The sequence below is a fragment of the Arachis duranensis genome, chromosome 5 (assembly GCF_000817695.3).
Source record: "Arachis duranensis cultivar V14167 chromosome 5, aradu.V14167.gnm2.J7QH, whole genome shotgun sequence".
NCBI classification, from domain to species: domain Eukaryota; kingdom Viridiplantae; phylum Streptophyta; class Magnoliopsida; order Fabales; family Fabaceae; genus Arachis; species Arachis duranensis.
The window spans coordinates 85,122,677-85,136,699 of NC_029776.3; the positions used below are offsets into that span (position 1 = coordinate 85,122,677).

General features: G+C 26.2%; 1 protein-coding gene across 1 annotated transcript in view; it reads left to right on the plus strand.

Annotated features, from left to right (window-relative positions):
• Positions 1–12,095: 12,095 nt before the first annotated feature.
• Positions 12,096–14,023, plus strand: part of LOC107490006 (uncharacterized) — a 5,052-nt gene continuing 3,124 nt past the window's right edge. Inside the window, exons 1-8 of the mRNA XM_052261785.1 lie at positions 12,096–12,221; positions 12,299–12,411; positions 12,513–12,621; positions 12,696–12,760; positions 12,871–12,909; positions 13,245–13,341; positions 13,441–13,537; positions 13,950–14,013. Of these exons, the coding sequence (XP_052117745.1) occupies positions 12,155–12,221; positions 12,299–12,411; positions 12,513–12,621; positions 12,696–12,760; positions 12,871–12,909; positions 13,245–13,341; positions 13,441–13,537; positions 13,950–14,013 (651 nt within the window). The 5' untranslated portion in view covers positions 12,096–12,154. The remainder of the gene's footprint in view (positions 12,222–12,298; positions 12,412–12,512; positions 12,622–12,695; positions 12,761–12,870; positions 12,910–13,244; positions 13,342–13,440; positions 13,538–13,949; positions 14,014–14,023) is intronic.

Consider the following 14,023-nt stretch of genomic DNA (forward strand, 5'->3'; position numbering starts at 1 on the left):
TTTTACGTTTTTTAAAATAATTTATAAAAATAATTTTTTAAAATGAAATTTTTTAAAAGTTTGTATCATTTGTATTTCATAAAATTAAACTAAAAATAATTTTTAAGAATAACAAGTATTATAATTATGTTGGATAAAATATAGAGTAAATGACAAATAAGTCACTGACCTATTTTTTTGCGGATATTTTTGTCTTCGAAAAAGGAAAAATACATTAAAGTTCCTCACCCCCAAAAAATGTTGATATTTCAATCCTTTCATTGAGTTCAGGCGTTTGGACTGGACGGAAAAGTCTGACCTGACAGAGGTAGCGCTGACCTGGCCGTTACGGAGGTAACGTGGCAGGGAGCATTTCGAAACAGGACATATAAGTCCCTGGAGACGAAAACGACGCCGTTTTTGTAACCTCCCCCAATTCTTTAAATTTCTCTGCCCTTTTCTTCTTCCTTCGTCCTTTGTCCCTTCCATTATTCTTTCTCGGCCCCTGCCTCCATCACCGTCGCACAGCCGCGCCTCTGTCAGCCACAATCAATACCGGCGACCTCCTCCTTCCTCTCTTTTGAGTAGCCGGCATTGATGGTGGCTGACGGAGGCGCCGCTGTGCGGCGGTGATGGAGGCAGGAGCTGAGGAAGAAGAAGGGAAGGGAAAAAGGACGAAGGAAGAAGAAAAGGGCATAGAAATTTGAAGGATTGGAGGAGGTTACAAAAACGGCATTGTTTTCGTCTCTAGGGACTTATATATCCTGTTTCGAAATGCTCCCTGCCACGTGACCTCCGTAACGGCCAGGTCAGCACCACCTCTGCCAGGTCAGTCTTTTCCGTCCAATCCAAACGCCTGAACTCAACGGAAGGATTGAAATGTCCATGTTTTTTGGGGTGAGGGACTTGAATATATTTTTTCTTTTTCGAAAACGAAAATGTCCGCGAAAAAAAAGATTAGGAACCTATTTGTCCTTTACTCTGAAATATATTTTGAAATTAAAAAATATAAAGTATGAGTTAAATTTTGTAGTTAATTAATATATAAAGTTATAACAGACTTTTTAGTTTTATAATAAAGTTCTATATCTAAGTCATTTAACCAATCAAGTCCAATTAAATTGTTATAATCTAATTTAGCTCTAGGCACCACTATCTTTAACAACCTTTTTCTTCTCCTTCTCATTTTTCCTCATTTTTTTTCCTCTCATTATCGTTATTGTCATCATCGTTGTCTTCTTTTTATATCTATAATAGTTCAAATTCAAAATGCACCAAAATTTCTTAATGATAATGATACACAAGCAAACTCAGTTTAAAACAAGTTCAGACTATAAGTACATCTTATTTAAATAATTCAGAATGCACCAAAACTATTTAGTGATAATGACACACAAACAAACTCAGTTCAAAACAAGTTTAGACCAAAAGTGTACCTTATTTAAATCCAGAATGCACCGAAATTTAAAACTAGAATGCACCAAAATTACTTAATAATAACGACACACAAACAAACTCAATTTAAAACAAACATAGACCAAAATTTCACTTTATTTAAATCCAAAATGCACCAAAATTACTTAATGATAACTCAAAACTCTTCTTCTTCCTTTTTGTTCTTTTTCTTCTTCTTTTCTTATTCATTTTTTCTTTCTTATTTTACCTTCTCATTTATTCTCTTAATAAGAACAAAAAAAAAATAAACAAAAAAATGCATAATGATGTAAAATCACCAAGACGAGGAAGAGAAGGAGGAAAAGAAAAAAAAATGCAGTGACAACAATAGAAGAAGAACCATTTCATGTAGTTCGAGCGTGTATTCACGCTTCACTAATGAAACTGATTTTTGCTGGGTTTGAACCTACTTAGTTAAATTTGGTTACTAAAAGACTTAAATATGTAGCATAACTCTTAATTTTAATAAACACAAACCAACTTCAACATTTTTTTACTTTAGACGCTTTTAAAAATATTCATATCTCTTAAAAGCTACAAGTATAAATACTTAAACCCAGTTTGGATAAACAGCTTAATTAAGTTCTTTTTGAAAAAATAGCTTAAACAATAAATGACTATATTAAAAGTAGTTTATAAATAAGTTATTTTTTGTTTGAATTTTTAGTTTTAAAAGTGCTTATTGTAAAAGAAATGTGATAAAAAAATTATTACGAGAGAAGTCATTTTTTTAACTTATCTATAATCTTCTAAATAGCTTTTTAGAAAATTGTAATTTGATTTTGAAAAATTATTTAAAAATTATTTTTGAAGCTTTTCAAACAAATACTTAGTCTTTTTACTTTGTCAAACACAAAATAAAAAATTTGTGTTTTTAAAAATACAAACACATCTTTAAAAAAATTTATCAAATCAAACTATTATATAAATTCAATTTTCAACAATAGAGTTTAGATATCAAATAAGAAAAACAAAATAAAAATTGAATTCATGAATAAATGGGGTGTTATTTGATTTAGCCAGAAATTGCAATTTAATGGAAACAAGTGAATATGTTGATTGGTGTGGGTAGTTAATGTTTTGCTTTTGTTAGATGTTCAATACAAAGAAAAAGATTAATTAGGCAAGAGCTGCTTCCACCATGCAGCAAGTGCATATTTAAATATTAAGATTGTACTATCATTTTTCAAAGGAAAAAAGTAAAAATATTCAAAGATAAAAGTATTGTACCCTTTGCAGTGGAGAATAATCAAATATTGAGAAACTCATGATGACTATACTAAGAATAATGGGCATATTTCTGTTATAAAGACATAAAACAAATAGAATCAATGATTATTATATATGATAAGATCGTAGAAGATTCAAATAATAAAAACATATCAAAGAGTATATTTATATGAATGGAAATAATATTTTAATTTAAAATAATGTTAAACATACAAATTTTTTATAAATCAAATTTAATTAAGTTAATCTAATATTAATAAAAATTATTTTTATTATTTTTACTAATCCAAATTTTATTATTCAACTTAATTAAATTTAGTTTAAAAAAAATTGTACGTGTAACATTTTTCTTTTAATTTGTGCTGTGGAAAAGGATTAGTTTTCTTAGAAATATCAAAATTGAATGGGAGTGAATCAGATGAAACACTTTCTAAGTCTATATTTTATAATTTCAGCTAAAATAAAAGTAGAATGTGTTTAGTTTTCATTTAATTAATAGCTTAAAAATGATGATTTCGACAAAATAATTAGAGATATCAATTAATAAGAACGTGAGCATATAAATGTAATATGCCCATATTTTTAGAGTTGGTCATATAGTATATATTATTTCAATTATATTATATGTACATAAAAAAAATTAACTATTATTCGTATAGATGATATAACAAATATTTTTTAGTGTGTATTTAACATTTTTTTTATATCATTTGATAGATAGAGTTATATTTTTTATAAGTATCCTTGAACTAATATATCATGAAATTACTTATTTCATAAATTTAAGTTGATAGGAGACAATAATATAAATAATTATATTTTTAACATTTTTTTTTCGAGCAAAAATTTTTTTGATTTGTTTAATTTTTACATAGACTTTTTTTTTCTTTTATTTATTTGATGCTATTTTTTTTCATTTTTTTTATTTTATCAAAGATCAAACTCTAGAATTTTTAGATATAAAATTCTGATACCATATCATAAAATCATTCATCTTAAAAACTTGAATTGATACGAGAAAACACATTAATGATTATATTTTTAACCTAATTAATATATATAACAATGCAACAACAATTTTCATTATTTTGAGAGTTGAAAAAAAATATATATATCTATTTTTATGTTTTGCAAAAAGACAAGACAACTAACCGGCAAAAGAAAGATATAGCTAGGAAGAATGCAAAGAGGCTAAAATGAAATAGGTTAGGACATAGATACACTGTAGTTAAATTAAATATGTATATATATATATATATATATATATAGTTCTAGACACATAGTATTAAAAGAAAAAGGACATAATGTTTGAATAAAACTAAATGTGGTCCATATAGTTGAAACACTAATTGGACAAGGTGATGTACTCATAGTATAGTACAATGAACCTTAGCTTTCTTCCAAAACTTAACCTACCTTGATCTAGCTACATGCTTTCATCATCAACCAATATTGTAGACTCCTCAAAATATTACCTTAATTTATGCTACAATGTATGTGCTATATATGTAACATAAATTGAGGGAAGAAAAAATGTTTAAGCATATCGTTGCAAATTAATTAAGAGGATGATGGAGTTGAAAAAATAAAAAAATAAAAACCATTGTGTAGTTCTAACGGCCATGATTTAAGGCTCTGAGGATACCCCATGTTATTGTGAAGTTGCAAAGTTAAGAGTCTTTTTTTTCTCAGTAGTGTCAGTGTCAGGGCATACATTGCTCAAAACAATAATGGGACGATATTATTAGGTAGCTTCTTTATATAATTTTTTGTTGTAAACATTTTAAAAATATTTATAAGTTTTATTTTGTTTAAAATTTTTTTGTTTATATCAAATATATTCTTAAATCTTAACGGTTAAATTTTTAAAAAATTTAAAACTAATTTAATAATAATGTATGATAATTATTTTTTAGTTACTTATGTTGATAGTTGGTTTTATTTTTTGAAGAATTAACTGTTAAGAGTATATTTGATATAAATAAAAAGTTTTTAAGATAAAATTCAAACAAAATAAAATGTAGAAGTATTTTTAAAATTTTTTTTAACAAATTTTAAAGACAAAAGATATATGTACCCTAATATATATGTATTGATGATATTTGTAACAATTCGATTAAATATCACACCGTTTCAAGATTTTTAATTCGTGTAATTATTTTAAAAAAGGTTAACTATTGGATTAGAAATTCAAATGTTATAGATTATATTTAAAAGTTTTATGTTAATTTAAAATTATTTGTTATATTTTTTATGCACTGAAATATTAATGTAAGATATTTGTAATTCAAATTCAATTACATATTTATTGATGACGGGTTTTGGTAAAATTCAGTATAAATAATTTTTATTATCTGTTATTATATTATTGTGATTCAGTGATTAAGTTGATAAAATATAGATTCTATAAAAAAATATGAACGATATAACTTTACTTAAATTGACTTCGAAGTAAAAACTACAAAACGTGAAAAAAAAAAAGAAGAGTAGTTTTAAATTTTATGGAAATTAGCATAAGAAATAAGACAGAAATTATCTTTAATACGTAGATGAATATGATATTTTGGTTGAATATTAATATTTAAAGTGTATTACAATATTATAAAAATGCAAAAAATATATCTTACGTATTAGTTAAAATATTGATACGTGTTCAACATATATCTTATATATTGACTTTCTATCTATAAAATCTACCTACTGTAATTACACCAAATAATTTTATTTTTAATAAAAATACTAATATTTTTTTATATAAAAAAATGAGTCGAAATAAGATACATTTTATAATTATTTTAAAAGAAGTTATCAATAATAGCCTGCTTTCTGTAAAGAGAACTATAGAACCTAAACCTAGATTGAAAAAAAGGCTAAACAAATCGTAGTGAAACTAAAACTATTCCTATAATAATAAAATTAAAAATAAAATATAAAAAATCAGGGAAGAGTTGTCCCTTGTGCATATATGGTAAGCTATAATAACTATAGCTTGCAAACATTGGAGAATTACAATTTAATTACAAGTAGGCTCGAAGTGAGTCGAGTTAAGTCGAACTAAATCAAGTTCAAGTTTGATTCACAAAAATTAAATTTGACTTACGGTTCGATTTATTAACAATCGAATATATTTCTTAAATTCAAGTTTGACTCATCGAAAGTTCACGAATTGGCTCAAATAATAGAAATATAAATATATAATCTATAATTCTATATCAATAAATTATAATTTATATATTTTAAAAAATTAATTTACAAACTTAACTTATCAAATGATTAATGAATCGAGCTCGAATCAGCTTATGTTACAAGTTAGGGAACGATAAATTGATAAAGCTTGATTAAAGTTATATTGGACCAATCAATAAGAATGAGTGAAATGGCAATAAAGGAATAAATTATTGCTACATTTTAAATAATCAAAGCTTCCATATTTTATATTTTTATTCTCCCAAAGTGTATTATTAAGCATTTTTTCGGTTTTTCCAACCAAATTCTAATTCAAACTGTCAAACAAGTAAACTATTACAGTATTACCTATGTGTCAAAGTAACCTTCGTCACGGTTCACCTCAGCAAATAAACTATCAACTTTTTATTTTTTTTTAGGAAAAAAAAAGTACAGTTGAATCATGAATGTCAAAGCTGGAGGCTCATGCTATGTGTCAAGTAATATATTTTAATTTTCTGTTTCCCAAAGTTGAGTTATGTATGAAGAAACAACGCAGAAATTAATTAATCAGCAATAACACTAACTGCAATGAGTAAGCCATATTAATCAAGACAGATGAAACTTAGAATGAAAATTTGATTTCAACAACTTTTTCAACTCAAGTTATTCTCCAAATACAAAGAACAACAGGACAGAACTGAATAATTTGGGGTAAAGATCGAAAAAATAATACGATTAATTCTAGTTATTAGCTAGTATTTCAATTCTTTCATTCACTATTAGAATTTCTCTCGGAGATATTTAAACAAAAAGATCTGTGACAATCAATTTGGAGACTCAAAACTCCGGCCAGAATCCGAATTTTGTATAGAAAAAAAATTCATTCGATCCGAACTTGTATTGTGGTTTGGATTTGATTATTTTTAAAAAAAAAATCGATCTAATTTTAAGCGGTTTGAATTATATTGGATTTACGATTTTGTAAATTAAAAAAATTAAATACATATAATAAATCTCAACATTAACTTTTAAATAATCAATAATGACATAACAAGTCTTAACAATATCTTAAAAAGCCAACGATAACTTACAATAGAAATAAAATTATAGGTTAGTTAAAATAAATAATATTTTGAACATAAAATATTTATTAAATAATAATAATATATGAATAATCCAAACATGTATAACAAATTGAATATATTATAAGTATAATTGTATATAATTAAATATAATAATAAAATAATATTATTATAGCACATTTAGAGCTGGCAATATATACTCTACCCGCGGATACCCATCCCGGACTAACCCGTTCTAGTTGGGTTGTCTATCCTACTCGCTGCGGGTAGGGTAGAGTGCAGTGTGAATTTGTCTGCGGATAGGGTAAGGTACGGATTTAGGGTATACCCTACCCTACTTGCACTCCCTAATATATTATATAATATATATGTAAAAATTATATATGTAGTAAAAAAAGTGAGTGTTGAACCCACAATCTTCCTCTTATAAAACTTTGAAACAAAACCATTAAATTAGTTGATGATCATATTATTTGTAATTTTATGTTGGATTTCTTTAATATTTTATTATTTTTTATTTTAATTTGAATTTAATTTTTTATTTTCTATTTTATTAATATGTATGAAAATTTGCTATGATTGAATTTTATATTTGCTTAATTTTTTTCTGCGGGTAGGATCGGGTATGGTAAGGTTTAGAACTTTAGGGTTAGGGTTGAGAGATTCTCAACTCGCGGGTAGGATAGGGTAGAGTTTTAAGAAAATTTTTAACTCGCGGGTAAGGTTAAGGTAGAGTCTAAACCCTATTCTATCCTATTGTGCGGTTTGGATTGGATTGAATCGATTATGAAAAGTAAATCCGAAATTCAATCTAATCCAACAATTTACAAAAAATATAATTCAATCAAATTTAAATTAGTGCAATTTTTAATCGATTTTTGATTTAGATTAAATTGGATGAACAATTTAATTTAGATCGGATTAAATTTGAACACCCCTAATAACAAACGCTAAAATTACATTGACAGTAAAAAAAAAATGATAAAAGAACTATAGCCTGAATGAGACGATCAAGTCTGTAAATCTTCTGCTGTGAATATATATCTTATTATCCTTTAGATGTTAAATTAATTCATATGGTGATATGCCATTTTTTTATTTTGTTATCCTATTTAGACCAAACATTTACATTTTATTCCAATAAATAAAATTTCTGACTTAGAAAAAAAAAGGGGAAAGGTTGAGTTATGTATTTAATAACATATGATTATTCACATGATGTTTTTCGCTACCTAATTCTTTTTTTTGTTAGGGCAAGTTCGCTACCTAAGTTTGGATTCAAATGCACTGCATTTTTTTTTAAGAGACTGATGAACTACCAAAATATATTCATATTTTTGTCCGAAGGGTTTTTTGGTTTGGTAGGTATTTTTGTTTTTCGTGACATTGATAAGGTTCTAGTTTTTGGTAAATTGATAAAGTTCTTTATTTTTATTTGCATATCTGTACTTTGAAGTCGCAACAATATTTTAATAAAAAAAAAGTCGCAACAATTAAAAAGGAATACTGCGTTGCTTGAACAAAAATTATATGAATAGAATGTCTAAAAAAGGAATTAAATAATAAATATTTTGATATAATATATCTAAACATCAAATTGTTAAAAAAATATTTTAAAATGTTTTTTTTAAAGTTTATTAAACAAGCTTTTTTTGTTATCTACGGTATTCTCTATTTCGATATGTCAAAGACTAATTTATAACAGATTTGAACTTCATTAAAGGATCTGTCGTTGCTTAATAAGTTGTTGCATGAATAAGGTGGGATTCAAATAATTGATACTTGCTTAAGCAAAGTGAGTTCACCATTTGACCAATCCAAATTAAATTTTTTTTTGTGATCCTTGTTTTTGTCTTCGCCAAGGTAGTTATTCAAACAAGCCCTTTGTCACAAAAAAAACAAGCCTTTAGTGTAATGAACTAGTATTTTTATCCGTAATTACATTATGAAAATATAAAATTTTTAAAATTGTGTCGATTTTGTCCTTATATTATAGATTATAACATAAAAGATTTATAAAATCAAATTATTTTTACAAAAAGATCGCATGAGACAAAAGTCTCCATTGACTAAGAAGATCAAGATATCCGTAGATAAAAAAATCAAATAATAAGATTTGTAGTTATTATTTTCATGTGAAAGAATTTGATTTATTACTAATAATTAATTTTAATATTTGTTATCTAAAATTTGAAACGATTTAACTTGTATACTTTTTATTAGATGTTAAGTCTGTTACACAAATAAAAATAATTAATTTTTATACTTGCTATATAAAAATAATATTTTTTTCTATGTATATAAAAATATAATTAGATATTAGCATGAAAAAAATTATATTAATAGTTATAAAATTAATTTAAATTTATTTTTTTAAACAATTAAATATTGATTTTAACTTTTAATCATAACATTAGTATTTTCTCTAAATTATATTTAATAAATATTTGAAAAAAATACAAATTAAAAAAATAAACAGTAAAAATTTAAAACTAAATAAAAAAACTAAAAAATATGTATATAATAATAATATTTTTTATTTGAATTATATTATTTTGCTAATTTTATTTTTGTATAACAAAAAGATAAAAAAATAGAAAATGTGAGAAAAGAGAGAGAAAGATAAAGATAAAGACTCAGAGAGGAAATTTGTGAATTTTAAAAGAAAAAAATTATTTTAATTATAATAAAAAATAGATGATGACACATTTTGATTTGTCAAATTACTAATATAAAATATAAATTACAAATTATATATAAAGTGGGAAGAGTAGAGAAAAATGGAAAAAAGGAGAGAGATAGATGAGAGAATTTAAGAAGGGAGTTTATTAATTTTGGAAAGAGATATTTTTTCTCAATTTGGATAAGAGAATGTCATGTGACACATTTGGTTATTAAATTAGATAATAATATATAAATATATCAGAATTATATATATAGTGAAAAGGGTAGAGAGAAATAGAAAAAGGGAGAGCAGTAGATGAGAGAATTTAGGAATGAAGTTTATTAATTTTGGAGGAAAATATTTTCTCTCAAATTTAATAAGAGTGTCATGTGACACATTTTGTTATTAAATTAGATAATAATATATAATATAATACATATTGCATATTTTTATTATCAAATTTATAATTATTCATTGTTAATGAGATATAAAAGAGATAGAGTGGTTAATGGAATGAGAATGATAGATAAAGGGATAAGGAGGAGGAGAGAACTATTTAATTTTGGAGGAAACGATTTGATTGCAATTGCAATGAGGGAATGACATGTGGCCTATGGCACATTTTGGTGGTAAAATTAGTAAGAACTAGTATTTTTATCCGTAATAACATTACGAGAATATAAATTTTTTAAAACTACGGTCTATTTTATTCTGATAGTATAGATTATGTATGGTATAAAAGATTTATAAATTTAAACTACTTTTACAACAAAAAAATCGTAGGTTGACAAAAGTCTCTGGTTAAGAAGACCATGATCTCTGTAAATAAAAAATCAAATAACAACATTTTTAGTCATTATTTTTATTTGAAAAAGTCTATTTTTTATTTAAATTATATTATTTTGTTAATTTTGTTTTTTGTAGAATAAAAAGTTAGAAAAAATAGAGAATGAGAGAAAAGATAGAGAAAGATAAAGACGAAGAATAAGAGTGAGAGTGGGAGTTTGTTAATTTTGGAAAAAAATATTTTAATTGTAATACAAAATATCGGATGACATATTTTGATTTGTCAAATTACTAATATAAAATATAAATTATATATAAAGTGAAAATGGTAGAGAGAATAGAAAAATAGAGAGAGTTAAATGAGAGAATTTAGGAAAGGAGTTTATTAATTTTAGAAAAAAATATTTTTTTTAATTTTAATAAGAGAGTGTCATACGACACATTTGATTATTAAATTAGATAGTAATATATGATACATAATATAGGTTTATTTCAATTTCAATTTTAATGCAATTAAAGAATGTCATGTTACACATTTTAATTGTCAAATTAGTAATTAGTCATTGATATTGATAATGATGTCTAAAATAGATAGAGTGGTTGAATGAATGAGAGAGATAGAGAAAAGAAGAAGGAGGAGGGGAACTCTTTAATTTTGGAAGGAAAAATTTGATTTCAATTGCAATGAGAGAGTGACATGTAGCATATTTTGGTTGTAAAATTAGTATGGAGGAGGAAAAAATTCTCCTTAATTTTGGAGGGAAAGATTTAATTTCAATTACAATGAGGGAGTGACATGTGGCACATTTTTGTTGTAAAATTAGTAAGGAGTAGAGGAGAATTTCTTAATTTTGGAGGGAAAGATTTGATTCCAATTGCAATGAGAAAGTGACATGTGACATATTTTAGTTGTAAAATTAGAAATATATATAATAGAATAATATATGAGAGAATAATTCTTTAATTTTGGAGAAAAAGATTTGGTTTTAATTTTAATGATAGAGTGACATGTAGCACAATTTGATTGTAAAATTAGTCATAAGGAGGATAAGACTCTTTAATTTTGGAGAGAAAAATTTGATTTCAATTGCAATAAGAAAGTGACATGTGATACATTTTAATTGTAAAATTAGATATATGTAATAGATGTTTATTTTCAGGCCCAAATCCAAGAGCAGAGAAAAATAATAAGAAAATGGGTAAACCATCGGAAATGTATCCAAATAATTTTGTCGCTTACAAAAAATACATCATAATTTTGTTATCGACAAAAATATTTTTAAATAATTTAAAAACGCACAAAAATATTTAATATTAAATATGTATTATCAAAAAATATTTTAAAGATTAAATTTTGATGCATCTTTTACAATCATAATTAGAAAAATAAAATATTTTTTTATCCTTAAATTTTGGTTTTTTTTGTTAAGTATATATTTCTTTTGTTATTTTTTTAATAGTTAATAATAATTTTAAATAATTATAAAAAATATATACTCAACAAAAAAATAAATTTTAAGAATAAAATTATCTCATTTTTTAATTATTTTTGTAAAAAATTACATTAAAATTTAATTTTTAAAATATTTTTAAAAAAATACATATTTACTGTTAGATATTTTTATCGTATTTTTATTTTCCCGCCATTGATTGATGTCCCGCTAAAACCTTCATTTTTACTTGTTCGCATCTTCGGTCTTCCATCTTCTTCTTCTTCTTCTTCTTCTCTGATTTCATTGCTTCTTTCATCTCATTTCCCTCTTCTCTCAATCCTTCAACCAAAATCACGATGGACGTTACAAAACGTAGCTCCGTCTTCACCCAAATCGCTTCAAGGGAGCTCAATTCCTTCCGAGGTTTCCATCACTCACTTCAAAGCTTTCATTTTTTTGTTTTTTTTTCCCTTACGATTTTCATTGTGTGATTTTTTCAGTTCGCAAACGGCCTTACATGGATGGATTCGTCACTGGATTCGTGGAACACGGTGCTGTTGGAGTTCACCACAGCGAAGATGGTACCATTCCCATGTCCCTCTCTTTCTGTAAGGTACCACCACATTGCTAATCCTAACCTTCTCAACTTTGTTTATTCAGACCAAAGCCCTAATTTTTGTTGGCTCAAAATTATTTACTTATTTCAAATTTCAGACTCCCAAGTATTCACACATTCTGGCTTTATCTGATGAAGATGGATACCTAACCTTATTTGATTCGCGTAAAAAATTCTCCGTATTATCCTCGTTTGAAGAAAATGCAGGTTTGTTTTGTTTTTGTTCGTTGTTTGAATTTTGCATGACTTTTGGTGGGAAATTTACGCTGTTTTAATCTCAGAGAAAGCGAAGATCTGTGAGTGGGTTTCTCATCTTAATGCCGTGTTTGATATCTGTTGGATTAAGGTAACCCACAATTATGCAGTCATATATTCACATTTTCTTTTTGAATTTTAATTTGATTAATTGTCTTTGTACTAATGTCTCGTAAGATTATGCTTTACAATTCTTTTCAGGAAGACACACAGATACTCACAGCTTCTGGTGATCAAACAGTAAGTTATTATGTTTGTGGCTATCAGTTTAGTTTACTACTGTTGACTAAAACAATATGTGCAATTTGAATGAATTCATGAATTTTTGAGCTGAGAATGTGTTGCTTTGTTTCGGATAGATTGTTGCCATGCTACTTGCTAGGTATCCACTCAACAGCATTGCATATCCTTGAGTTTGCATTAGATATCCCCATTCTAAGTGCATCATTTCTGTTCATCTTATGCACCCATAGTTTTTAGGCTTTCATAAAACTCCATGAATAGATGTAGTGTACTATGAGTAGCTCAATTCAAACTAATTTCGTTTCCAATGTTACTATGTTGAACATTTACAGATGAAGGTATGGGATGTACAAGAAAAGAAATGTATTGGAGTGTTGACGGGGCACACAGGGAGTGTGAAGTCTATGTGTGCTCATCCAAATAATGCTGGTAATGTTTCATTCATCCAGAACTCTGGAATGTTTGCAACTGCAAAGCGATATATTAGCTGTTTATGTGTCTTACTACCTTTAATCTCCAAAATGACAGATATTATTGTCTCTGGTTCAAGAGATGGATCCTTTTGTCTCTGGGACTTAAGATGCAAATCGGCAACTAGGGGTAGACATGGAGAAGTTAGCATATGGTAAGTTTCTCTATATTTCTGCTGACCTCCAAAGTTGTTTCCCCCCTCCTTGATTGTTAATCATTAGGGTAAACTATTTTGTCCTTAACGTTTTTGATTTTCTTCAAAAATACTCCTAATGTTTAGTTATGTTAAATTTTGTCCCTAACGTTTTTGATTTTGTCAAAATTACCCTGAACGTTAATTTCATGTAAAATGGTAGAGACAAAATTGATAACTTCAAAGGATAGTTTTGACATAAATCGAAAATATTAGAGACAAAGTTGAAATAATAAAAAATGTTAGGGACAAAATTGAATAAAATTAAACGTTAGGTATAGTTTTGAAAAAAATTGCAAATGTTAGGAACAAAATGTATACTTTATCCTAATCATTATTTTTATTGTAACAATGTTTTGGGTTGCTTCACTAGTTCAACGGCTGTTGTCAAAGGAGCACATCTTTCATCTCAAGCAAAACGTGTCAGAAAGGGCAAGGTTAGTTGCT